This window comes from Brugia malayi (genome assembly GCF_000002995.4).
Source record: "Brugia malayi strain FR3 genome assembly, contig: Bm_v4_Chr4_scaffold_001, whole genome shotgun sequence".
Lineage (NCBI taxonomy): Eukaryota > Metazoa > Nematoda > Chromadorea > Rhabditida > Onchocercidae > Brugia > Brugia malayi.
In genome coordinates, this window is record NW_025062478.1 from 7,711,587 (window position 1) to 7,735,343 (window position 23,757).

The window sequence follows — 23,757 nt, forward strand, 5'->3', positions numbered from 1 at the left end:
GACATTTTGTTCCAAATTTGCAGCAAAAGTCGATATTAGTAATACGAAAAAATTGAGAGAAGAAATACTATTGGAACTGGAAAAAAGATATATCGATTAGGCCCTGTTATTGACTTTCACAAAGAGCTCGAAGCATATGACCATAGGGATGAGCAGCTTCATATTTGGGAAACGTGAAATATCGATCAAACAAAGTTGACAGAGAATATTGTCCGTGAACTAAAATTAATTCCTAATAACAGAAAAAAGTAGAATTCTCGCAGGGCGACACTTTCAAATCTTTAGATAGCAGATATCATAAAACGCCTGGAACTAAGCAACTCAAAAAAGAAAGACGGAAGCGGACGGAAGTTTCGAAATTTGTTAACTGCACTAAAGTCTCATATAGCACTGTTGGATAATCGTTTGAAGAAGGATGAATGTAGCGACAATCCGTGCAGGAATGGCGCAACATGCATCGATCTGTACAATAAATTTATGTGCATATGTCCATCTCATTTTGAGGTATTTCTATAATTTTGTCTGATATTCGGAGCAAGCAATTATTTCTAAAGGAAGATAGTCGTATATTTGTTGATGAATTAATTGTAAGACATGCTTTTCTTTAGACAAGTCTAGCCTCAAAAAATTGGAAAATTTTTACTTACAACAGAAGTTTTCTAAATTTAAAGTCTAAGAAATGGCTAAGTTTGGATGCAAATTGTTAAACATTTAGGGTGAAACATGTGAAAACCGTGTAAACGAATGCAGCATTTATCAAGGGACACCTGCTGGATGTCAAAATAACGCATCTTGCATCTTGAACGCGGACGGATTTCAGTGAGTATTTCAAGAAATTAAGGAACTGCAGACTGTTTTGCCTCATACTACGTTCGTAAATAGTTTTCGGTTGTGCATTTATGTTACATTCTGTAAATTAACATGATATCTACAAGTGTTACTATTCCAAAAAGTTTTACCGTTACAAAATTGTTTTAACCGAAGAGGGAGGACTGATAAAGATATAAACGACTGAACCAGATGTTAAAACGAATTTTTTGATTTAAATTTAGGTTACTTAGTGGAATTCTTCTTTATCATAAAACCTTTTATTTTGATATGGTTTTTTAAGTTGTGTATGTCAACAAGGCTTTCACGGAGCTCTGTGTCAGTTGCGAGCAACAGCATGTGAATTTTCACTGGATTTATGTGGCCCAGCTGGACACTGCATACCAACTCAACCAGATCCAGAAACCAATGAAGTAGGTACTAACTAACAACTTCAACGTTGGGTGTTTTCCGAATAAATTAAAGATTTTCAAATAGGCAGAAAGGCAGAAGATTTTCAAACGACAGTAAATATGTAAATGAAGTAGAATTTTTCTAAAACCTGATTTTTCCTATATTAAGCCTGGTTACCGTTGTCTTTGTGAGTGGGGATATCGTTCGTCCGCTGATAGAAACAATCCAGTTTGTGAAGACGTAAATGAGTGTGAGTCAAACCCATGTTATCCAGGAACAACTTGTATCAATTTGCCTGGTTCCTTTAAGTGTGCTGGTTGTCCGCCGGGCATGACAGGTAATGAATTTGTAAGTCATAAACAATTACGACAATAATAAGTTTACTGATGATAGTGTATTTTCATGCATTTATTTCTATCAGTTACGAAATAGAATAATAGTTTTCACAGATATAATTTTACAAGTATAGAAAGTAAATATTGATATTGACTCTTTTTTGCGTTTTTTACAGCACATAATGAGATATAAGGGTCCATATAATAAAGTTTGAGTCAGAATACGACATCATAATAGATATATAATTGATGACACTGAAACAATTTCTGAATTATCATAAACTCGTAACAACCAAAACCTAGATAAAATAATGATAACTGCATATATGTATACTGTTAGAAGTTAATTTATCAGCAACAACCAAGTCGACTGAAATTGAAATAAAATAATTATACAAACAATAAGCTGACGTCAGTGATAATTAGGGAATGGGATGATTTGTTTGGATGTTGATGAATGCGCAAGTGAGGACCTGGAAACTTGTTCCAAGGATCCGCCAGTGAAATGTATCAATACTATTGGCTCCTATGAATGTGCATCATGTCCTCCCGGTTTGTTCTGTAAACAGTTGATATTAATAGTGCACTATGGAGTTTAAATTATTGTAATTTAATTAAATTTGTATCATTCAACCGAGATGTATGTCGTATTATTGCCATAATTGCAGGCTATAAGGGTAATGGTCACATTTGTAAGAAGCAAAGTCCATGTGAGTTATCTCCATGTCATCCAAAGGCCAAATGTTATAATATGGGCATGAGCTCATTAAATGAAGAAGGTTTTCGTTGTGAATGTCCTCTTGGAATGATTGGTGACGGAATCGGTACTGAGGGTTGTTACCATTCAAATGTTACGCTTTGCCGAGCCGACACATGCTATAACCAAGGAACGTGCCAGGTTAGAATGTTGAAACTTTTGAAATCAAGTTAAAGTGTAAAGAAATATGGTAAATGGGTTCAAAATTGCACTATTCGGAATATTTGAAAAAGTGTGAGAGGAATTGCAAATTTAAAAACTTCTTTACTAGTCGAAAATATTTTCCTCAAACTACTTTTTAAATATGAAATTTGGGAAACGAACCGTGTATACATATAAATTCTATTTCAGATAATCTCTGAGGAAGCATATAAATGTCACTGTAAATGGGGCTACGTTGGCAAACGGTGCGAACTAGCCACTGCTTGTTTAAGTAATATATGTCGAAGTCGTGGTGAATGTTTAGTTAAAAAAGATGGTTCATTTGAATGCGTATGCTTAAAGGGTTATTATGGTCCAACATGCGAATATGAGGAAGACGGTTTGTTTTCTAACAAAGTTCAATTCGGTTCTTTTTGTTTTGGAGGTTTACATGCTCAGTCTTAATATTTTAGGTTGTGGTGGTCACATAATAAATGAGACTGGTGTAATTAAATATCCGGACTGGACATGGTATCACTTTGGTCGCAACAAAACATGTGAATGGATCATTATAGTTAACGAACTAAATAAAGCATGTTCTATGTTTTTTACAGCTACCAGTGTATTACATGTGATAGATTAAAATTTTCTTACTTATGGCTAAAGAACATTACATATTTAGATAACTAAAGTTGTTGTCTATTGTAATGACTTGTAAAAAAGAAAAAAACACACAACAATGGTGTTTTAAGGTGATCGAAATAAACTTCACAAGTTTTCATTTGCCAACTAGATCAGCAACATGTGCCATGGCTGACGCAAACGTTACCTTACGCGATGGAGAACATGCAAACAGTCCATTAGTTGGTGTATTTTGTGGTCCAAGAGGATCTACCACTGTGAATTGTCCTTTGTTTATCTTTTAATATCTGAATTTTAATTTAAAGCTTTTCTTTTGTTTTCTTACTTTATCCTTTTTTTTGCCATATATTTGTTGCTTTTTAAGGTCCCGGTTTCTCGTCCAATTTATTTTTCATCGAATAAGGCGTATATTGCGTTTGTTTCTGGTAAAAGTAGTATTGGAACTGGTAACTTTGCACTGCACTGGAGGACTGTTGAAAAAAGTTTGTTACTTTACATTACTATATGTCAGTCTAACTTATTTCCCAGATTTTTCTCTGCCAAGATTTCATTTATGGAAATTTTGAAGAATGTGGTGAACGAATCTATAGCGACGATGGTCAAATATCACTTTATGGTTATAAAAGAAGCGAAATTTGCCAATGGCATGTTTCTGTTGATCCAAAAATGCACATTGAAATTACCGTGGAGCCGATGAAACTTGCATCAGGCGATATTCGGAATTGTTCAGTCAACTCGCTGGAGGTGAATTATCATTTCCTTTACTATATTACTTTCAATTTGCTAAGATTTTAATTTTCGACAAAGTTTAAACCAATTTGAAATTTAGCTCTTTGATGGTCTCGAAATTGACGAAACCGAACGTATATTGCATCTATGCAGTAGTGAGACTACACGAACTTTGGTGCGTACTACACTGCCGTACTTTACAGCTTACTTCAGGAGCAATTATCCGGCTGATTTCCCAGAAGAACATTGTGAGCTTTTTTTTTGTCTACTATTTAGAAAATTAATCTCTTTTTTAAAATAATGCATGCTCATAAATTTCTTTTTCAGGTGATGGTGACTCTCTCTGTAGTCGTGGTTTCACTATACATTATCGAACTATTAAACGTATGTCTATCAAATGATTCATTGTTTAAGTCCTATTATTTCTTACGAAATTTCTTGCTTCGGATAAAAAAATGATTCAGTAACACAGAGCTGAAACCATTCATCATTCAATTTTTAGTTGACAAAGACTGTGGAGGTACAATTTTACCTGATGCCGATAATGCCTTTGAAGGTTATATTCAGTCACCAAATTATGGTTTTAATTATTTCCCAAATTTGGATTGCCTATGGCTCCTTGACGCTTCAGCTGTCGCTAATGTAAGTTCAGTAAGTAACTTTTTACCATGTATAATTTGGTCTGAGAAGTTATGTAAATATTAAGAAATATCAGTCAAATACTAATTCTTTCCAGGCCTACGATGCAAAAGTGATAAAAGTGGAAATTGTTGATTTAGATATACCCTCTGCTCCTGCAAGATCTATCAAGGGTAAATTCAGCTGCATATAAATTTTTATACATAAACTTTTTATTCCATCATTATGTTTTTCTTTTTCGTTTTTAATTTGATTAATATCTATTTCGGTCATTTGGAACACTGTTATAACGAATTCCAGAAACGTCTCATTTTCGTCTTTCGTTTTCGGAATCAACCGCTCCAAATCAGCGCTTAGTGAATCTTATAAGACCGTGTCGTTTTGATCATATTACTGTAAGCATTCATAATTATGACAATTCATTTTATATGTCTGTCAGTAATTTATTTGATTTTCATGGTTTCACGGCAGTTTTCTAGTAGGCATCTTATGCTATGACCGTTTTTGGGATAACTTTTAATTAAATGTTTTTCTTCTACTTTTTCAAATGGACGATTAGATTAACACCTCTTCTGCTCAGATTCAGATCTTTTCGGTCGTGAATACCGAGCACGTAGATCTCTCAGCAATAAGTTTTGGTGGATGCTTAACTTTTAACTGAGAGAACTGGGAAAATATAGTGACTTGTATTTCAAGAACATCTAGAGGAAGGGAAGCGTGCCTACGGCAACTAATTTACGAGTCAAGTAAGCTAGTGATGACTCAAGGGCTCAAAAAATAATACATAAAAGTGTTCACGGCTTGATATAAGATAAATAACTCTTTTGAGAATTGTCGAGCTTTATTGATACCAGGAATTTCTTCCTTTTTTTTCAGTCTGGAAGAAAAAGAACACAGAAATGACTTGCTCGCTTATTAAGTGAAGTGAAGCAGAATATGTATAATTCAGTTTTTAATTAGCTTTGTGACAATTTGTGTACTCCAATATATGACACTTAGTTTTAAGTACATTACAGTTCAGAAATGGTGAAGATACATCACATCCTATACTCGGACGTTACTGTAACGGTAGGCTACCCGAAGGTCCGATCGTATCATCAGGACCAAAAATGGTTATACAGTTCCACTCGAATCAGTCCATTAATGGAAAGGGATTTAAGATTCATTATTCTGCGGGTACACTTTGATTTTATTCCATTCAATTTATGATTTTGATAATGAACAAAAAATAACTAATATCAGTAATTCCATCATTATTAAGTGCTTGCTCCTGAATGTGGTATTTGTTCGTCGGTCTAGTTGCTGATTAGGACTTCGTGTTTTAGCTGCCTGAGCATTAAATTATTGCTAGGCTATTTTCAGTTGGTCGGAAGAAAGTTGTCTCTGTAAATTAAAAAAATAATTTTCAGCATGTGAGAAGCATTTTACATCATCGAATGGAACTATTCAAAGTTCTAATTATCCGAATGGTAGTACTCAACCATTTAAATGCACCTATGTTATTGATGCTGAAAAAACGAAAGCGATAAGACTGAAATTTAATTTCATTGGGCTAAATACGGATATTAAGACATGCTTTTATGATGTCACTAAACATAATCTATTGGAAGACTATGTCGAAGTTAGTTTTGCCACAAATTATTTGGATTCATTTGAACAAAATCAAATTAAAAAAAATCCAAAAGAATTGTGTAGAAGTTTTACTGATAGCTTTGTCTTTCTTGATTTTACTCGTTAATTTCATTTGAATAAAAGAAAATATCACACAACAACGGCAAAAGCAAGAATACCGTGCTATGTGAATGTATGTCTACTGATAGTCAGTATCACTGACAGAAATATTTGAAAAGAAATATAGATCTTATAAGAAGCGATCAGTGTAGACCATTTCTTGAATTAAGCTATTCAATGGAGGTGTCTGCACTTTTACGATTCGAGACTTTCTGACCAGATTGTGCCTAATGGTTAAGTATGCATAAAACAGTCCAAATGTATTTGATATGTGTAAAAAAAAAAAAGAATTTTGGGTCTTTTGAGTAATGGTGTGTTATCAGTGGTTTATTTAAAATACTTCGAAAGCTAAAACTTTTCAGGTTAAAGTTTCAAAGATATTTTACTTAAAATTTTGTTGCATCATTTAATTATTTATAAATTTAAAAAACATTTAGTTTTCTGGTGGCCATGATTCACACGATCAGATCAATAAACGATACGTTTGCGCACGGTATCCATTCGTTGCACCTGACGGAGAAATGGTATATTTTTTTCAAATTTCTTACAAATCTCATAGTATTCACGATCATCAGTTTTTCAGGTAACAAGTGCTTCAAGGTCATTGAGAATCACATTAAGTTCAAGCGGTATTAGTAATAAAGGCATACTTTTCTTATACGAGCAATTTGATGTCGGTAAGATATTTGCACTTGGTAAACTTGTATGTACAAATATAATATATTAATATGTTAAATTACTTGTTAAATCACTTTTCCCCTAATTTCCTGACTAGCTTAAATTAAAATATAAATTTTTAAAAAAATAATGCCTGTTGAATTAAGTTACGATTCAAAATAAGCATGCCAGCAGCGTATTTTCTGTTTCATTGAAGGTTGCGGTGGCATATTTGAGGGAGAATCAGGCCAAATAACAAGTCCGAATTATCCGGAAAAGTATCTGGCGCATATGTACTGTATATATGTGATTAGCACACCGGTATACTTAACGTTCCTTAACTCAATTTCGAAATATGATTGAATATTTCAAACAAAATTTTCGAAAGATTTCCATAATTTGATTCATTTAAAGAATAAACGAATTCGGCTAACATTTGAAGTGTTTGAATTAGAAGTTGTACCGAGTCGAGAAGACTGCTCTTTTGACAGCATCGAAATATATGACACTTATGTAAATGATGATGATCATAGCGAATTACATGGAAGGTATGCAATGTTTCGTAAGAACTTAGTGATCAAAAATTACCTATTTAACCTAAGAATATAACTTTCGTAACCTTACTGATTCGTTATTTAATTTGATAAAACCTCGTATCCTTTCATGTCTACAGCAAAACAATTCTTTTGAGATACTGTGGCACGTTACTTCCGCCTCCAATTTTATCTACCGGAAATCGACTAACCATTGTATTCAAAAGTGATCGATCAGTTAATGGCGCTGGCTTTATGGCCAAATGGCAAATTGTTGATGATAAGGTAGGTTATATTGTATGGGTCCATCTGCCTTTTATAATTGCTTCAGAATAATCAGCTCTTTTTCGATTTATTTTTAACAGAAATTTATCTGGTTTTTTCAAATAAATTTTTTTTGAATTTCTGCTTTTTGATCATACAACAGAAAACAAATCCATTTAATGAAATCAGTTCAGTTATATCCAATGATTCTGTGGGAGCGTATAATTTTTATATTTACAGATTGATTGCCACAGAACATACACAGCCACAAGCGGTAGAATAATAATTCATGCTGAGACGGAGATGAAATTTGTGCAATGTGACTATCAAATTGCGGTAGGTCAATTGATGCCGTTTTTGAAGACTTGATTTTCATTTCAACAAACGTCAATACAAAAAATGTTCTTCTTTGGGATATGTATCTTCATAATTCGTAATTATAGTTGCAATCCTCGAAACGAATTCTTCTTCGGTTTGAAAATTTGTCAGCTCCTTGCGACGAAGGAACATTGATGCTAAGGTAGTGGAAGAATTTCATCAAATTTATCATTTTTGAAGACTGTTTTGAAAATTAGTGCTATAAATTTGTATGTCTTTTTTTACCTGAAAATTTTATTCCAAATCTGAAATAAATATCATTATTTAAGAAATGGAGTGAATGAACAATCTCCTGGGTTTGGTGGGCTTTTCCGAGATTCCGAAATATGTGATGATCATCCCGTTAGGGAACTGCGATCTCAAGGCAATCGTGTGTTTATGCGTTTAACGACGAGAAATGCACCTTCAGTGATGTTCACTATTTACTACCAGCAAATTGATTCTGGCTAGTCATTATTTTAATTTTTGACAAAAATTTAAAGTGCAGCAGCATTTTTATGATTTTTTCGCATTTTGGCTTGAACAAGCTCAGTTAAAGTATTTTATCTTTTGAAATAACAGGATCAGAAACTTTGCAGATTGTGGGGGACGTTTAGTCGGTTTCAATGGTGCCTTATCAGCCCCACAATATCCGTTGAAAGATTCGCGAACTCTGAATTGTGATTGGCACATTCATGTTGCAGCAGGTTCTAATATGCATAAAGGAAAAAATAATCTGAAATTTTATTCGAACATTTCAAAATTTTCGTATGTTTTACAGGTAATCGAGTGCGTTTCACGATTACAGTGCTTGATGATTTGAATTCAGCTGATTCCAATGGCTTTTGTTCTTCATTTGCACCAAATTATATTGATGTTTGTTGTACTTTTCGTTTCCAATATGGTGCTATATTGTGATAGAAAATTTCTGTAAATTTTATATATAGCTTGGTGAGAAGTAATTATTCTTTAAAAAAGGTCAAATCTGGAAACTTGATTTTATGCTAATTGATGATGGTACATTAAGGTTGCCGAAGGTTCCTCGGCATCTGCACGCATACTAAGGCGTTATTGCAAAAAAGAAATCTCGTTGTCATCTGTTGATTCTGAGAAGAACGAATTAACAATTCGATATCGTCAGCATGGTGGCACTCATTTTGGTTCACTTTTTGGGTTTCTCGCTCATTATACTACTGGTTAGGTTTCTAAATTCATTTATTAATTTCAGTTACATTGAAGCAACTTCAGTAGTTTTCATATAGTTGCAATCATTTTGCGCCGGTTCAAGGTATATCTGGAAATAATTTATGCCGATTGTTTTGAGAATACTTTTTAGTTTTCAGAGGTGTATTTATAAAATACAATAATGAGCAAAGTATTACTTTATGTGTTCATTATTAATTGTATAGCAATTAACTATCTGAATATTTCATATGATATTACAGTATGCAATCAAATTTTGTTGTTTGGTCAACATGGTATCCTTCAAAGTCCAGGTTATCCAGAACAAACTCTTGAAAATCGTTTCTGCAAATGGCGGATACAAACGACAAAAGGGAATCGGATACGACTGATGTTCCATTTTTTTAGGATTACAGAATCAAATGCTCGTTTTACATCAACTTGTCTTATCAATTATCTTGAAGTAAATTTTTCGTTCAGTTTCCAAAAATCTTTACTAAATTGGAACATTTATTTGTGCTGTTGGTTTAAATTTATTAAAGTATTTAGAAAGAATCAATGTTAGAATTTTTTACCAGTTTTGCTGAATAAGCGGACGACCAAATGCACTTGCTGAACAAGTTAATTGAATTTTTAAACTGTTTTTCTAGAATGTTTTCAAAAGTTCTTATTTGAGAAATTTGCTTTTTTAATCATTTTCTTTAGTTAGGAAATGTATTTCGGATCACCGTTTGACTTCACATTATCATTAAATGAGATCAAAACTTTTAAAGTGTTATGTAATTTAAAAGTTAATGTTGAAAATTTCAGTTATCATTTTTAGTTTGGTGAAAACCAGATACTAGAATCCTCAATAACAATTGGTGGTCAACAAAATCACACAAAAACAACGCGAAAATTCTGTGACCATATCGGCAAACCGGTTTGGATTTTAACCGAAAATGAAGTAGTTGATATTACATTTTCTTCAAAAACTGAACCCGAGAATCACTTCTGGCTTTCATGGTCAAATGAAGGTATCTTTAAATAATAATAATAATAATTAATAATTAATATCGTTTTATAATTGTTTTATAATTGGGATTTTAATTTTCCTTCAATTATATGTCAATTGTTTGTAATAATCAAAATGGCTTATCGACTATTAACATGTTGCTAACTATTAATGTACTAAGATATGGGAACAGTTTAAGTACTCGAAATAGGAAGATAAAAAACTGAAATAAAGCAAGAACTCAAAACAATTTGCAAAATTCTTTAGGTTGTGGTGGTGATATTACTTCACCAACAACTGTAATTGTTCATGTCGAAAAACTAGCAAATAATTCAAAAATCTATGAATGCATATGGAAAATAGTTGCACCGATCGGAATGCGAGTGCTGTTTTATATCAAGAAACTGTCAATATTTGAAATTGCTGAAGATTGTAATGAAAGTGATAGCGAAAATTTCAGCGGTCTTGCTGTAAGTACAGCCAATATTATGTTTTAATTAATCAGACAAGAAATAAGTCCAGAAAAGATGCTAGTTTGAGATAACCAAATAGAAGAATAAGGAAACGGGGGACAAAAGATGAGGAGTAGTAGGAAATGAACTTTTCGGTTCCTCATCAAGTTATAGCGAGGTATTTGAAGTTCCTGAGTTAATTTTTTTTTTCAGAATTCTTTAATTTTTGAAATTTACATCAATTTATAAAAGTGAGTTTTACTCGACATTCCAGTTTTACTCTGGTACAAGTAATGCAACTGGTTTTGCTCAAAAAGTTCTTTGTTCGAGCAGAGAGGAAGACAATTATACATCACATACAAATGAATTGTTTGTAAAATTCAAAATCCCTAGCAAATTAGCTAAACCAGATGGGAAAAAACGTATCATGACCGGAAAAGTATCGTTCATACCTGCAAAAACAGGTGATGAATGTGGAGCTGTCATCGAGAGTAAGAAATTTTTTATTATAATAATAACAATTGAGAAAAATTGATGTAATTCAGCAATTGTTATGCTCTGCAAATAAAGCATATGTACAACAGAGAACGATGTTTTTGGCAGTGCCAATTATCGTTATTGTTGACTTAATTTTTCAATTTTGAAATTGCTGTTTATCTTATCATAATCAAGAATTACTGAGGTGGCAAATCTCATTTCAATATTTGCAGTTGGGATAAGGCAATTAGTGTTAAAAGTATCATATAAAAAAGAAACAAGAAAACAAGTTTATAGTGGGATGGAACGAAACAATCCAATTACATTCACCAAATTATCCAAATCTTTATCCAAAATCGATTGAATGTATTTGGTTAATAAAAGCGCCAAGTGGCTACCTGATTCGGTTTAATTTGACACATTACACAGCCTTAAGTTACCACCCTCAACGACCTGATATAAAAACATGGCGTTCAAATTTTGCTACAAATGTTACGTAAGTTTTCCTTACAAAGGTATTTCAATGTCGATTTTTTTCATTATCAACTTTTATTCCTTCATCTTTACAAAATATTCCAAAAGATTTCATAATGTTTTTCATATTAATGTTGTTTCATATTGTTAATATGTCAAAATGTTTTCTTGACATGTCATTTTAGTTGAATATTTGGTTTCCTATTTAATTATTTTTGTTTATTTATTTGTGCTTATTTAGGTGCCAGAACTCTCAAAGTGTCCTTGAAGGATCAGTAACATTTTATAATGGCAATAATACGTATGCTTATTTTTACATATTTTCTCAAAATAAGTTTTGTTACTTACTAATTTGCAAATATCTGCAGTAAAAATTAAATTTAGTTTGTTTTTTACATTTTGTAAAAATTTTTACCATTTAAGATAAGTTTACAGTAATGTGGAAATATTGGAACGTTTCTGTCACAATTTGAAGCAACCGAAAATTGTTATATCAACAACCGAACAGGTTCAAGTTTCCACATATTATATTTTTGTATGCTGTTGAAATTTTTTATTGCAAAATAATTGTATTTATTGCATTTTAGGCACTAGTTACTTTCCAAGGCGGTCCTTATGAACGGGCTTATTTATCGGGGGACGATGAACGGGCTCACAATATCGGTTTTGTGTTGTACATATCTTTAGTATGTGGTGGTACACTATATGCCGGGAATGAACTCAAGACATTCCAGCTATATGTGGTCAAGGAGGACGAATGCAAATTTCTTATTAAAGCTGAAGGTTTTCAACGTTTGAAAAAATAAATCCAATGAGGTTATAACTCTAATTTTGTATAATATAGTATACTTTGAAGTAAAATTCTTTTTTTACAGATGGACAACGCATATATTTTCGTCTCGATCAGATACGTTTTAACATACATAGGGCTTCCAAAGTACGCAGTAAATCTAGCGCTACTGTTGTCATTTATGATGGCATGCAAGAGGACTCATCCACTCTCGGAATGTGATTTCTCTATTCTCTCGTTATTATTACAATTTTTATCATAAGCGGTTATAGTTCTTGATCATTAAAATAAGTATTTTAAGATTAGTACAATTGTAGAATAATAAATTTAACCATTTATTTTATTAAACAGAAAATTTGTCGTCGTAATTTTTCATAAGAAGACAACTTTATAATTAATACATATGGACAAGTTTTTGAAATTAAGCAGTTTATTACAGATAAGTGAAAAATCCATGAGAATGTTTTTCTTATTGATCCTATCGTAAATCAGCTCCCACTGGTGTTGCTAATTTGATCCTCATTACAAAAGGCCTTCTCTAATCTATGTCTTTAAATTATTTTTTTTAACATGCTGATGGACTTAATTGCTATAGATTACTAATATGATCTTAACCGCTCTGAAAATAAGAATACAACTTTAACCGAGAATGTTCTTGCTTTATGAAATTTGTTTTAAATTAATGTGAAAATTTTTTAAATGCTTCAAGGTATCATCTTGAGTGCAATCCTTCAAACTCGGAACAAATATCACGCGCGTGTGCTAATAGGGAATTACGCTCTACAGGCAGTGTTCTCAGCGTATATTTAAAAGGATTAAATACAATACATTTAGAGCATATTCACTTCTCATATTCAACTCAGATCGAAAGTTCGTTCCTTTTATTTTACATTTAATGAAACATTTGTTGTTTGTTGAAGATGCAACATAATTAAAAGATGTTGAGGTTGTGGTGGTACCATTCATTCTATCGCTGGAGTCATATATTATCCGTTCATTGAAAATGATTTTGAATGTGAATGGTTCATCAACAACACAGAAGGAAATAAAGTGGAACTCGAAATTTTGTATTTTTTTTCTTTTTCTCTTTAAACGTTAATATTTCCTCTATTGGATGTTTTTTTATGTTGTTTATCTCATCATATGTTTAGTTTTATCTTCAACAAATTGCGTAATTCTGGTTAAACAAGCTTTGAAGCTTGCAAATAAAAAAATAAGATAAGCAGAATGAGAATCAGATATTTTAAATAGCAAACTAGATTTTTGAACAATCCAAATTTAATTTTTCAGCAAGTTGAAATTACCTTTTTCGGAATATTGTGCAGAATCTTACTTGGAAGTTCGTGAGAGCAATAGCAGCGGGAAAATTGTGACAAGAGCTTGTTCTTTTGAAGATGTAATGCCAACGATGATTGTAAGTCAATTTGTCGAACTTTAGCATATTTTTTAAAAAATATGTTTCGCGTGAATTGTTTGAGAATAGCTTTAGTCGAAATCCTCGAAAAAAAGCTTTTAACTAATAGTACGGTTCAAAACATTTCACTTTAATACCATTCTTCACCAATGTTAAAAGTGTTCTGAGTTGGTTTATTGTCTACTGTACTCATTCTTTATCAGCAAACCTCAAATCATTTCAAAGTGATTTTCTGTCTCCTTTAATCCCTGCTGTTATAATATTATTTGGTTACCAGTGATTTAAAGTACCTCGATTATTATTCCTTGTTGAGCAGAGATATATCCAACTATAGAATCTCAAATTTCCTATTTTTTAACTAAAATGGAAAAGAAGTGAATGAATTTTTAATCTTATTTTACTCATCTGAAAAGCGTGACATCAAAGTAATGTATTTTTAGAGCCGAGCATTTTGGATAAGATTAAGATACAGTGGCAGTGAGGATGACAGCAGTGATATCGAGCCATTAAAACCTGAATTAATGATTAAATTTAAAAAGGGTCATGCTTTAATTTACATTTTGTTATTTCTGTCCCTAGAAAACTTTTAGAGTTTGTTTAGATAACTGTTTTCTGATACATTTTTTGTGCACTATCATGTGAAATCAATGGATCAGTTTAATAGTCCTTTTTTAATAGTATTGCTGGCATATCAAAAAATGATACTTCATCCAATTCGTAATAACTGTTGTAACTTAAAATGTATGCTACTATCGTTGTCAAAAAATGCTTATTAGTTTTACGCTTTGCGAATATGAATTTATTGGGTTTGTAGTTTTTGGCGGAATGACAAATGATGGAGTGGTAAGTTCACCTATAGCCGAAGATTGGCAATCGATGCACTTTACACCGGTTGAATGGACATTAATTGGTGAGGACGATCACTGGTTAAGAATTTCAATTAAAAGTATTGATATACCCGATGAACGAGATGAAAATAATCTTGATATCGAACAGAGGGATTCATTGAAAGGACTTGTTGTAAGTGATTTGATGTCCTCAACAAAGTTTACGGTTTCAGATATACAGTATTTCAGTTTCTCTTAATCATATGAGGTTTTTTGTCCCGGTGATGTTCACACTGATTTATTCCTTACTTTGTTCATGCTGACTATTAACGAATGAAAGAATATTACAGTTCAGTGAAGGGATTTGCACATTGAATGGTAAGAACGATGGATGTGGACGAGTGGAATTTGTTCATGCGGGGTACATACCACCAAATGGTATTGGCACAAATTTTTGTCGAAATTTCTCCATTTGAGGTCCTATTTAAATATTTGTTTTTTTGTAATAATTTTCAGATTTCTTCATTAAATCGAATTTGGCCACGGTCTTATTCAATGCTCCACCTGGAAGCTCATTTCGATTTGTTTGGGAAAATATTCCACTTACTATGGTTAATACTTCACTTCCAAAAGCAAACCAGGGAATTAATGAAGATTTTATGCGGGGTTAGTTTTTTAATTTTGAAATAATTTCATTTGATTTCTCGGTAGAGTACTAAGTCTTTTCATTCACTGGCTGATGTTTTAAACATTGTTATATATTTTAAATATACACTGGCACATGTTTTAAATATTCCTTTAAAAACTGCCGGAAGACTTTCAAAATATACTATTATAGAATTCACTTGCGGTGGCACCCTTACGGCAACATTTGATCCGCAATATCTTACAAATCCTGGTGGGATGTCTACAGATGGCAAATTCACAACCACCCTTCCACTTACATCAACTATAGAAGTATGGCGATCCATTAATATGTACCGTCTCTCGAGATGTTAGTTTGCTACAATTTTCAATTTCTACTCGTACTTTTCTATACAATTAAAAATCTTGGTATTATCTTTTGGATATTTACATTCTGTCAAAAAGTTTTGTGACAGATACAGTTTGTGATAGAATGTAAACATCACTAATTTGCGCGGTGAAACAATATGTTTATCATTGTCCTAATCTATTTCATGTCTTTTTCCAATTTTGTTATTCGAGATAGTTTTGTGCATCTCTTCTGATCATAAATTTACTTTCAACTAATATAGGGCGTGGGGGATACGGTAATAATTTAAAATGCCGATGGACGATAATTAGGCCAATGTTTGCTGGTGTCATGCTTAAAATAATTTCGATGGACCTTGAGGAACATATTGATTGTCGCTTTGACTATATTGCCATTTCATCAGATCTAAGCGGTGTTAGTTATGATGATGGACAACTTGTGTAAGTTTTGACATGATTTTAAAAACTTATTAAAAAATTCTTCGAGAATTTTATGCGATGATTTGCAGTGGCAATGTTGTCAAGTTTTGCAAACACAGAGATGTGGGAACGAAAGAGCTGTTCAGTTCGGAAGAAGCGGTAACAATCTTTTTCATGACAGATCGGAATAGAGGTGGTCGAGGATTTGTTATTGAATACAAATTGGGTAGGTTTGGTAGTGTCGAATTTCACTTTTACTCTGAAATATTATCACTACTTTTATAGATTTCATCGTTTCTTTCTGTATTTTTTGTTGCAGTTTTACAAACGAAATTAATTGTTTGAATTTTTATTGATTTTGAAATTCTTGTTGCCTAATTAGAATTATTTATGTGTTTCACAAACTGGATGTGTTTCAGTTTGTCAATCGTTTGATTACATACCAATATCTCTGGGTGTTTTTGATCAGACTATACAAAGTCCAAATTATCCAAATGAATACAATAACAATTTGTCATGCTCATGGTCAATTATGTTAGAAAGTAGTCGACCAATTTTGGCTAAATTTCTTACTATGGATATTGAGGAGAGTCCGTCATGTAAAAAGGATGGCATCACTGTGGTAAAATTTTTCTTTGTTCTGCTGAACTTCTCATTATAGTGAATTTAAAAGAAATTTTTTATAGTTTTTTATAGATATTTCCTCTTCCATCGATTTTTTCTAATTTCTATAGAAAATTAGATCTTTTTAGCACTCTAGTCCTATCTATTCGGACGGGAATGCCAATGATAGATTATGTGGCAGTCTTTCTGGATGGAATAAAACTTTTTCAAATGGAAGACTTTTTATTGGTTTCGCAACCGATTCAAATACTACGGGAAAAGTTGTTTATATTTGCTATTTTAAACTTTTACCAATTTCCTTTTGTAAGGGACAGAAGGATTTCTTTCGGTTAGAAATGATGGACAGAGGTTTCCCTCTACTCTGGCTTGCTTATATTCGCTTTTCGTCCTTTTGTATTTAGTTTTTCATTTAAAGTAATAAAAATATGTCTGCATTTCTAAATTATACTATAATTCAAAAATACAGGGCTTTCAATTGCAACTGAAGGAGCAAATTCATGACTGTAGTTCAGATAGACTTATTCTTACTGAAGGCGATCTTCCGAAAGTGCTCACTTCGCCAGGATTTCCAAAAAGTATGCATATATGTTCTTTTTCCGGTGTAGTGTACTATATCATTTTGAAAGTAAATCTTAATTCAAATTTAGAGCGGCATTGCCCATTTCTAAAAGTATTGTTAGAAAATGGTAAATGAATGTTTGAAAACTACTTTGCAGCATCACCGAATTCTTTGGACTGTATTTGGACAATCAGCGCACCGAGCGGACACCGCATAAAATTCACTGTTGATCCAATCAGTTTCAATCTTGAAGACAGTTCGGTGGAGGATGTGTATGTATATCGATCAAAAAATTTCTAAATTGATTTTAAATTTGATTAAAGTTGTTAACTAATATAGTCTCAAGACAGTGCTTTCAAAACTAATTCTAGAAACTAGTGTTTCGAGACGAGAAAAAGTGGAACTTAGAGAAGCAAAATGCGTATATTTCTCTTGCTTCAAAATTTATCAAATGATTGGTAAAATTATAGGTGTTCTGGTAATTACTTGGAGGTTCGGGATGGACCTTCAAAGTTATCACCGTTAGTTGGACGATACTGTGGAAAAGAACCACCAAGTACTATTTTCAGTACTGGATCCTATTTGAACATTCAGTATCAGACAGATTCATTCGTTCATTTTTCGGGTTGGAATGCTACTTATGAAATCGGTACAGTTTTTCAAAAACAAAGAATTTTATGAGGCACTCTTAGTGTTCATCAGGATCAGAATTTTACCGCTTATCTAGAAATTCAAAGTGAAAATTTTTAAGTAAGTGCTGAATTGAAACTTGAAAAGTACAATCTTTTTAATATTAGTTAACTTCACTACTTCACTAACTTTAATTTAATAATCACGAAGGTTGCGTTCGGCTTATTTCTTGTTTACATTACTTTCAGCATCATGTGGTGGTAGTGTAATTATTCCTATGAATGGAAATCGTGTGATTATTAGTCCAAATTATCCCGAACCTTATCCAAGCCAAGCTACTTGTGATTGGACGGTTGTAGCCCCTCGAGGACACTACGTCAATGCAACGTAACAATTTAAACATTGATTTAACTGCTTTAATGTTGTAAGGGCCATCAGATCATAATTTATGAATGAAGTCATCGTTATTTAATCTATAGGTTCGATCATTTATGGATTTTATTTACTGAAAATTGCACAGAGGACAGTGTTGCTCTACGAGAACGTGGTAATCTTGCTGTTCTTATCTTTATTTGAATTAAAGATTAATTAGATTTAAATTTTCTTGTCTTTTTTTCTAACCGCAGTTATTTTAAAATAAAAAATTAATAGACAGGATCCAGACATCTTTAGGTGAATACATTCTGAAACCAGTGTGTGTATTCAACGCAGTACGTGGTAAACATTTTACGTCATCTCAAAATATTATGGTTGTTTCATTCCGATCAAATAATACTGTGGGTCGATCGAATCGCTTGTTTTGCTTGGAAAAGAAATGTGGTTTCCATCTCAGTTTAGTCCCCAGCAAAATAGGTACTAGTTTTATTTACATTAATCTTTAATTGTATCAATATCGAACATTAATTATGAAGTTCTATTACAGAATGTGGAGGAGATGTAAATGATGACTCTGGTTATATTACCGCTCCGGGTTATCCGAATCAGCTCCAGACACATATAATGTGTGACTGGACATTTCGAGCAGGAATAGGCTTCCGCTATGTTTTTGATTTCGCATTCGTGAAACATGAGGTGAATTTTTAATTGATTTTTAATTTGGTCGAACTTCGGCATTCAGATTTTTTTAAGAAAAATAAGCTTATTTTGCAAAACGATTTTTCTTTTATAATCTTTCAGAAACTATAAGCAGATGATAGTTTATTTAATTATTTGATCTATATTGCCGTATCTATCACTTGTTTTTTTCATTTTTTTTTTCCATTTTGTGATTTACCAAGAATAAAGGATAAAGTCATCTGCTTCAAATTTATGATTTAAACAAGTATTCCAGTTCACTGTATTTTTTAAGAATTTCTATCAGACCAAATACAACGAAGTTGGCTGTTATCCGGATATTTATATCGCTAATGGTCTGAACAGGCCAGTGGATTACTATGGTTTTGTGGATCATATTTTTTGTTTTAATGAAACCCAGTTTGTTTCGACGGCGGATTTAATCACAATTCGTTATGATGATCGAGCTGCTATGTACGAAAAACAAAATATGAAGGAACGTGGAATACCGTCGGAGAAAGTTTATGCTCCATTTCGAATTACCTACTTAAAGGTACTGTTCTATTACTAACTATGCAATCGTATATATAAATTAATTGCATTAGTTATTAAAAATTAATTGATGAGTCTAAACCTTTTCGATTTCGACTGGTCTGCAATATGCAATATTCAGTGCCTTCTGAACATCTTAAACTTTTAAAATTAATGCTTTCGTTTTCTGAATCCATCAACTTCGAGCCCCTGCTACATCATTGATTTTGTTGAAATATAAGTGACAGTCAATTATTGAACAAATAAACCCAATGAAATATTATTATCCAATGAAAGAAATATTGTGTTTTGTGGATTTTTATAAACAAGCTGGTTATGCACAGGAACTTAAATTTTGCTGTGTTTTCGAATTTTTATTAAGTAATTTCACTTTCAGGTACCAGCTGAATTCGACGAAAACGCATGTATGTATCATGTGAGACGGAATAAAACAATTGAACTGAAAAGTGTAGACGTTTCGAGATATTCCGTCGCCACATCACCTGATATTGGTCTTTATTTTTTCATTCAAAATATCGGACTACTTCATTTTGTCACGCTATTCAGATGTTCTGATGACTACTTTGTTTCGTTGGAAGGGTAGAAATTTTTTAAAATGATTTCTTTAAAGATCACGAAATTGAGTTTGATTTTTATATTAAAAGGAAAATTCCTTATCATTAATTTCAGATTACTGTCACTTACTCATAGAACGACAATTTGTAGCAGGCACTACAGTGTTACGTTTCAAAAATTTTTCCTCCTCTGAAAATTCATTTTGGAAACCTAATAGTAGATGCTTGGACACTGAAAGCTATGTACTTGTAACAGGTGATTAACTTGCTAATCTTAGTTATATTTTGCTCTACATGATTCAGTCGTTATTCGCCGTAATTTACTGTTTTGAAATTGCTTAGAAGTTTGTGGGTTTAATGTTTTTACCTAAATATTAATAGCATTTTATATAATGCAGTACTCTAAGTTTATAAAAAATAAGATTAAAGAAATATTTCAGCGCTTGGTAATGAACCATGGCCTTTCGAAGCACGCTTTTGCGATGGATCCTTTAAAAAAACTGCTAATTTCACAGTGGCATTACCACATAGAAGTTTCGATATTCATGTTTTCCAAAAATTGCATTTGTCATCAATCTCTTTCAATCTCACCGTCCAGTTCTTACGTAACTTTTGATGCATTGAAATGATCAATTAATTTTATCATTATCAATGGCACAAAATCTCTTCTTTTCATATGATGTGCCACCGTTGCTTCACAATTTAAAAAAAATATTACAGCTTGTGGTGGTTTGATTCAAGGCCCAGAATCGGGTATTTTAACAAGTCCTGGTTTTTATGGAAAGGAAAACAGCACTTACGAACCTGATACTCAGTGCGTTTGGAGTTTGAAAGCTCCTGAAGGACAAATTGTTAAGGTTCGACTTTAACATTTGTGGAAAAAAGCTGATATTTTACGTGGCAACTTAAGTTGATTATAATGAAGTATGCGGAAATATACTAACAGCAGAAAAAGTATGAATAGCTTAGACTTAATTTAGATCTTTTAATAATTTTGGCCTTATCGCGGGAATATAGCTCAGTTTTCTAGTTTTCAGGTTTTTATAAGGCATTGGGAAACTGTTTGATAAGTTAAAATCAGATATGTTTTTAGATTAAAATAACTGATATGGATTTGGAATATAATGTAGAATGCAAGCACGATTTCTTGAAATTATTTGAAGGTAATTGTGATATTTTAATAAAGAAGAAGGTTTTTTTTATCATTTTCTTCATCAAAAGCTGAAATTTATTGCCTTGTTGTGCACAATAAAACAAAACACATCTTCTGAGCATGAAAGTGAGTTCTTATTTTAGGAGGTGGTACTGATGCATCATTAGTGCATGTGTACTGCAATAATCCACAAGATGAACCAATACAAGATCGATTCAGAGAAGTGAAATCAAGAGGACGCTACCTAACACTTTATTTTTTCACGGATATGTCTATTGAGCGCAGAGGATTTCGTTTAGAATACAGTTTTTCTGGCTTTGAGGATGGTAGGTTTATTTTGTGTTACACACATTTTTTTTTGTCTGCTTGTAAACTACTATTTTACAGAATGTGGATTTACAACAAACCGCATGACAGGTACTGTGATAAGCCCAAGAAATCCACAGGATTACCCTAATCATATATACTGTTTGTGGGATATTTCGGTACCGTTTGGCTACCATGTGGCACTGTACTTCCATCGTTTTGACGTACAACAATCAGATGATTGCAGCAAAGATTACGTTAAGGTTGTTATTTTAAAGCTTAAAATTTCATCAGTTTATTTCTGTCCAGGTTTTGTAAAGTGAAACATATTAATCTCAATCATAACTTGAGACAAGGTGCTTTCGGTTATGAAACTGTGACACTATTTCTCTGTCCGAGATTTTCTTCACAAAGATTCATTATCATTTTATTGTCGGATTTTTCCTCAATACAAAATGAAGAGCTATGATAAAGCATAGCATTACTTCAGTTTCATTTTACTTAATCATAAATCATAATATTTATATTATCCAAATCTTTTATTTTGAATTGACAGTTACAATAACTTCAGTTTACAACCTTTAGTTTTTTTATGAAATTTAAATATTTTACCTTAGATAAGCCAGGAACATCACTCAAGGGCTATAGCACCAGTTGGAGGATATTACTTCATGTTTGATCATGAAGAAGAGCTAAAGAAGATTTGTGGATACGAAACACCTCCTGTATTTCATTCAGAAAGTAATCGTATCAAAATCGAATTTAAATCGGATGGCAAAATAACAGGAAAAGGATTCAACATAACATGGAAATCAGGTTCTGGAACCGTTTCACTTTTTTTTTTTTCAATAATGATGCCAGATTAGGAAACTGTATATGAAAGATGAAGGAATTTGCCTTTTACTACCCCAAATGTGGGATCACTGTAAAATATCAGTCAATTATTTCTGTATAATTATGTAGAGTATAAGAATAAGTGAAAATGGAAAAGAAAAGCAAATGAAATATTAAATTTAAGTTTCGATTGTGAGCACATCTTTTACTTATTATACATCTCTTTACTTACATCAATCAAATATATGCATTAATAAATAACTTTTGTTGCTTATCTGTTATCATCACATTATTGTGATTGAATATTTTAGAGTGTGGTACTACTTTTCGATTGAATCATGGTGTGGTTACATCACCCCATTACCCGCGTTTTTACCCAAATGAAGACATGGAATGTGATTATTTAATAGAGCCGGAATACGATGGTACACTTATAATCACATTAAGGATTCTTGACCTGGAGCTTGATCCTTATATTTGTGAGCTCATTCTATTTTATTTCAAAGTTTATTGCAAAATTTTTCTTTTTTTCCACGCCAACTATCAGTTTTGACAGTGTTATTTGCTCTCCATCAAATTATTTGATACTTCCGGAAAGTCTTATTTTATTGTACAAAAAAAACCTTATTTCAATATTCAGTATTCAGTGTTATTTAAATTTTTTGAATTATCTCAATATTCAGTATATATTGTGCATATAGGTACATGCGTGTTGTGACTGCTGTTTCCCCTTAATCATAGTATCGAGAAGGCTTTCAGTTGATAAATCAATTGTTAAAAAGTGAAACTTAGGAAATATGTTTATTATCTGACATAGCCAGACATAATAGTAGACTTATAAGTAGACTAAAAATTCTTGACTGGGAATAGTACAAATAGTCAATACATGCTTGTATTGAAAATTTTTGTCATACTATAGTCCTATTTTACTTTGAACTTAAAAATTTCAGACGATTACAGTCGACAGCCATGCAATACAGATTTCTTGGAGCTAAGAGATATTTCAGCAAAACGTGTTATTGATACATTTTGTGCTAATAGTGATATAAGCAGTGAAATAGCACCCATATCTGTTAAAGTAAGCTCGACTTCTTTGTTGAAAGCGTATATTTAGCATCACTATAAAATAGTAAAAGAATGTGTAAAAATTCAATGAAATAAATTTTTTGAATGAAATACGAGAAATTCTTCAGCTACTTTTCATGTAAATTTTTTCACTTATAATATGTTTAGAACATGTTTGAAACTTTTTTGATCAACTGTTGAGCTTTTTGATAAAAAGTAAAGAAATTTCAGGGACCAGTAGGTGTTCGTTTCGTGTCAAATACATCAGTGTTTGAGGATCTTCTTAATCGTCGTAAACATCGCCGTGGTTTCAAAATATCATATGCTTTGTCAAGTAAATAATTCCATTATTTCAAAAAATGAGTTGATTATTTTAAAACACAAGTATTGCTTCTTAC

At 32.2% G+C, this 23,757-nt stretch overlaps 1 protein-coding gene across 1 annotated transcript in view; it reads left to right on the forward strand.

Annotated features, from left to right (window-relative positions):
* Window positions 1-477: 477 nt before the first annotated feature.
* The window catches only part of Bm7350 (Uncharacterized protein), a gene marked incomplete at both ends in the record, with an annotated part of 28,654 nt that continues 5,374 nt past the window's right edge, over window positions 478-23,757 (forward strand). The window contains 69 exons of the mRNA XM_043082049.1: window positions 478-504; window positions 716-819; window positions 1,112-1,241; window positions 1,390-1,558; window positions 1,983-2,108; window positions 2,225-2,454; window positions 2,665-2,854; window positions 2,928-3,046; window positions 3,207-3,353; window positions 3,461-3,578; window positions 3,665-3,840; window positions 3,926-4,073; window positions 4,153-4,209; window positions 4,328-4,467; window positions 4,562-4,637; window positions 4,765-4,859; window positions 5,481-5,640; window positions 5,874-6,085; window positions 6,633-6,719; window positions 6,779-6,872; window positions 7,070-7,173; window positions 7,267-7,400; window positions 7,544-7,670; window positions 7,890-7,985; window positions 8,093-8,169; window positions 8,297-8,472; window positions 8,606-8,713; window positions 8,788-8,882; window positions 9,034-9,202; window positions 9,452-9,651; window positions 10,012-10,204; window positions 10,450-10,652; window positions 10,909-11,125; window positions 11,409-11,607; window positions 11,827-11,886; window positions 12,021-12,093; window positions 12,173-12,368; window positions 12,461-12,593; window positions 13,085-13,245; window positions 13,322-13,442; window positions 13,666-13,789; window positions 14,230-14,329; window positions 14,604-14,809; window positions 14,967-15,054; window positions 15,133-15,282; window positions 15,455-15,610; window positions 15,873-16,050; window positions 16,119-16,255; window positions 16,449-16,651; window positions 16,782-16,913; window positions 17,120-17,228; window positions 17,370-17,484; window positions 17,683-17,861; window positions 18,091-18,229; window positions 18,322-18,389; window positions 18,515-18,694; window positions 18,765-18,913; window positions 19,191-19,448; window positions 19,824-19,938; window positions 20,117-20,257; window positions 20,442-20,606; window positions 20,722-20,858; window positions 21,095-21,164; window positions 21,298-21,480; window positions 21,542-21,723; window positions 22,078-22,276; window positions 22,606-22,773; window positions 23,245-23,372; window positions 23,591-23,693. Coding sequence (XP_042937983.1) covers window positions 478-504; window positions 716-819; window positions 1,112-1,241; window positions 1,390-1,558; window positions 1,983-2,108; window positions 2,225-2,454; window positions 2,665-2,854; window positions 2,928-3,046; window positions 3,207-3,353; window positions 3,461-3,578; window positions 3,665-3,840; window positions 3,926-4,073; window positions 4,153-4,209; window positions 4,328-4,467; window positions 4,562-4,637; window positions 4,765-4,859; window positions 5,481-5,640; window positions 5,874-6,085; window positions 6,633-6,719; window positions 6,779-6,872; window positions 7,070-7,173; window positions 7,267-7,400; window positions 7,544-7,670; window positions 7,890-7,985; window positions 8,093-8,169; window positions 8,297-8,472; window positions 8,606-8,713; window positions 8,788-8,882; window positions 9,034-9,202; window positions 9,452-9,651; window positions 10,012-10,204; window positions 10,450-10,652; window positions 10,909-11,125; window positions 11,409-11,607; window positions 11,827-11,886; window positions 12,021-12,093; window positions 12,173-12,368; window positions 12,461-12,593; window positions 13,085-13,245; window positions 13,322-13,442; window positions 13,666-13,789; window positions 14,230-14,329; window positions 14,604-14,809; window positions 14,967-15,054; window positions 15,133-15,282; window positions 15,455-15,610; window positions 15,873-16,050; window positions 16,119-16,255; window positions 16,449-16,651; window positions 16,782-16,913; window positions 17,120-17,228; window positions 17,370-17,484; window positions 17,683-17,861; window positions 18,091-18,229; window positions 18,322-18,389; window positions 18,515-18,694; window positions 18,765-18,913; window positions 19,191-19,448; window positions 19,824-19,938; window positions 20,117-20,257; window positions 20,442-20,606; window positions 20,722-20,858; window positions 21,095-21,164; window positions 21,298-21,480; window positions 21,542-21,723; window positions 22,078-22,276; window positions 22,606-22,773; window positions 23,245-23,372; window positions 23,591-23,693 — 9,709 coding nt within the window. The remainder of the gene's footprint in view (window positions 505-715; window positions 820-1,111; window positions 1,242-1,389; window positions 1,559-1,982; window positions 2,109-2,224; window positions 2,455-2,664; window positions 2,855-2,927; window positions 3,047-3,206; window positions 3,354-3,460; window positions 3,579-3,664; window positions 3,841-3,925; window positions 4,074-4,152; window positions 4,210-4,327; window positions 4,468-4,561; window positions 4,638-4,764; window positions 4,860-5,480; window positions 5,641-5,873; window positions 6,086-6,632; window positions 6,720-6,778; window positions 6,873-7,069; window positions 7,174-7,266; window positions 7,401-7,543; window positions 7,671-7,889; window positions 7,986-8,092; window positions 8,170-8,296; window positions 8,473-8,605; window positions 8,714-8,787; window positions 8,883-9,033; window positions 9,203-9,451; window positions 9,652-10,011; window positions 10,205-10,449; window positions 10,653-10,908; window positions 11,126-11,408; window positions 11,608-11,826; window positions 11,887-12,020; window positions 12,094-12,172; window positions 12,369-12,460; window positions 12,594-13,084; window positions 13,246-13,321; window positions 13,443-13,665; window positions 13,790-14,229; window positions 14,330-14,603; window positions 14,810-14,966; window positions 15,055-15,132; window positions 15,283-15,454; window positions 15,611-15,872; window positions 16,051-16,118; window positions 16,256-16,448; window positions 16,652-16,781; window positions 16,914-17,119; window positions 17,229-17,369; window positions 17,485-17,682; window positions 17,862-18,090; window positions 18,230-18,321; window positions 18,390-18,514; window positions 18,695-18,764; window positions 18,914-19,190; window positions 19,449-19,823; window positions 19,939-20,116; window positions 20,258-20,441; window positions 20,607-20,721; window positions 20,859-21,094; window positions 21,165-21,297; window positions 21,481-21,541; window positions 21,724-22,077; window positions 22,277-22,605; window positions 22,774-23,244; window positions 23,373-23,590; window positions 23,694-23,757) is intronic.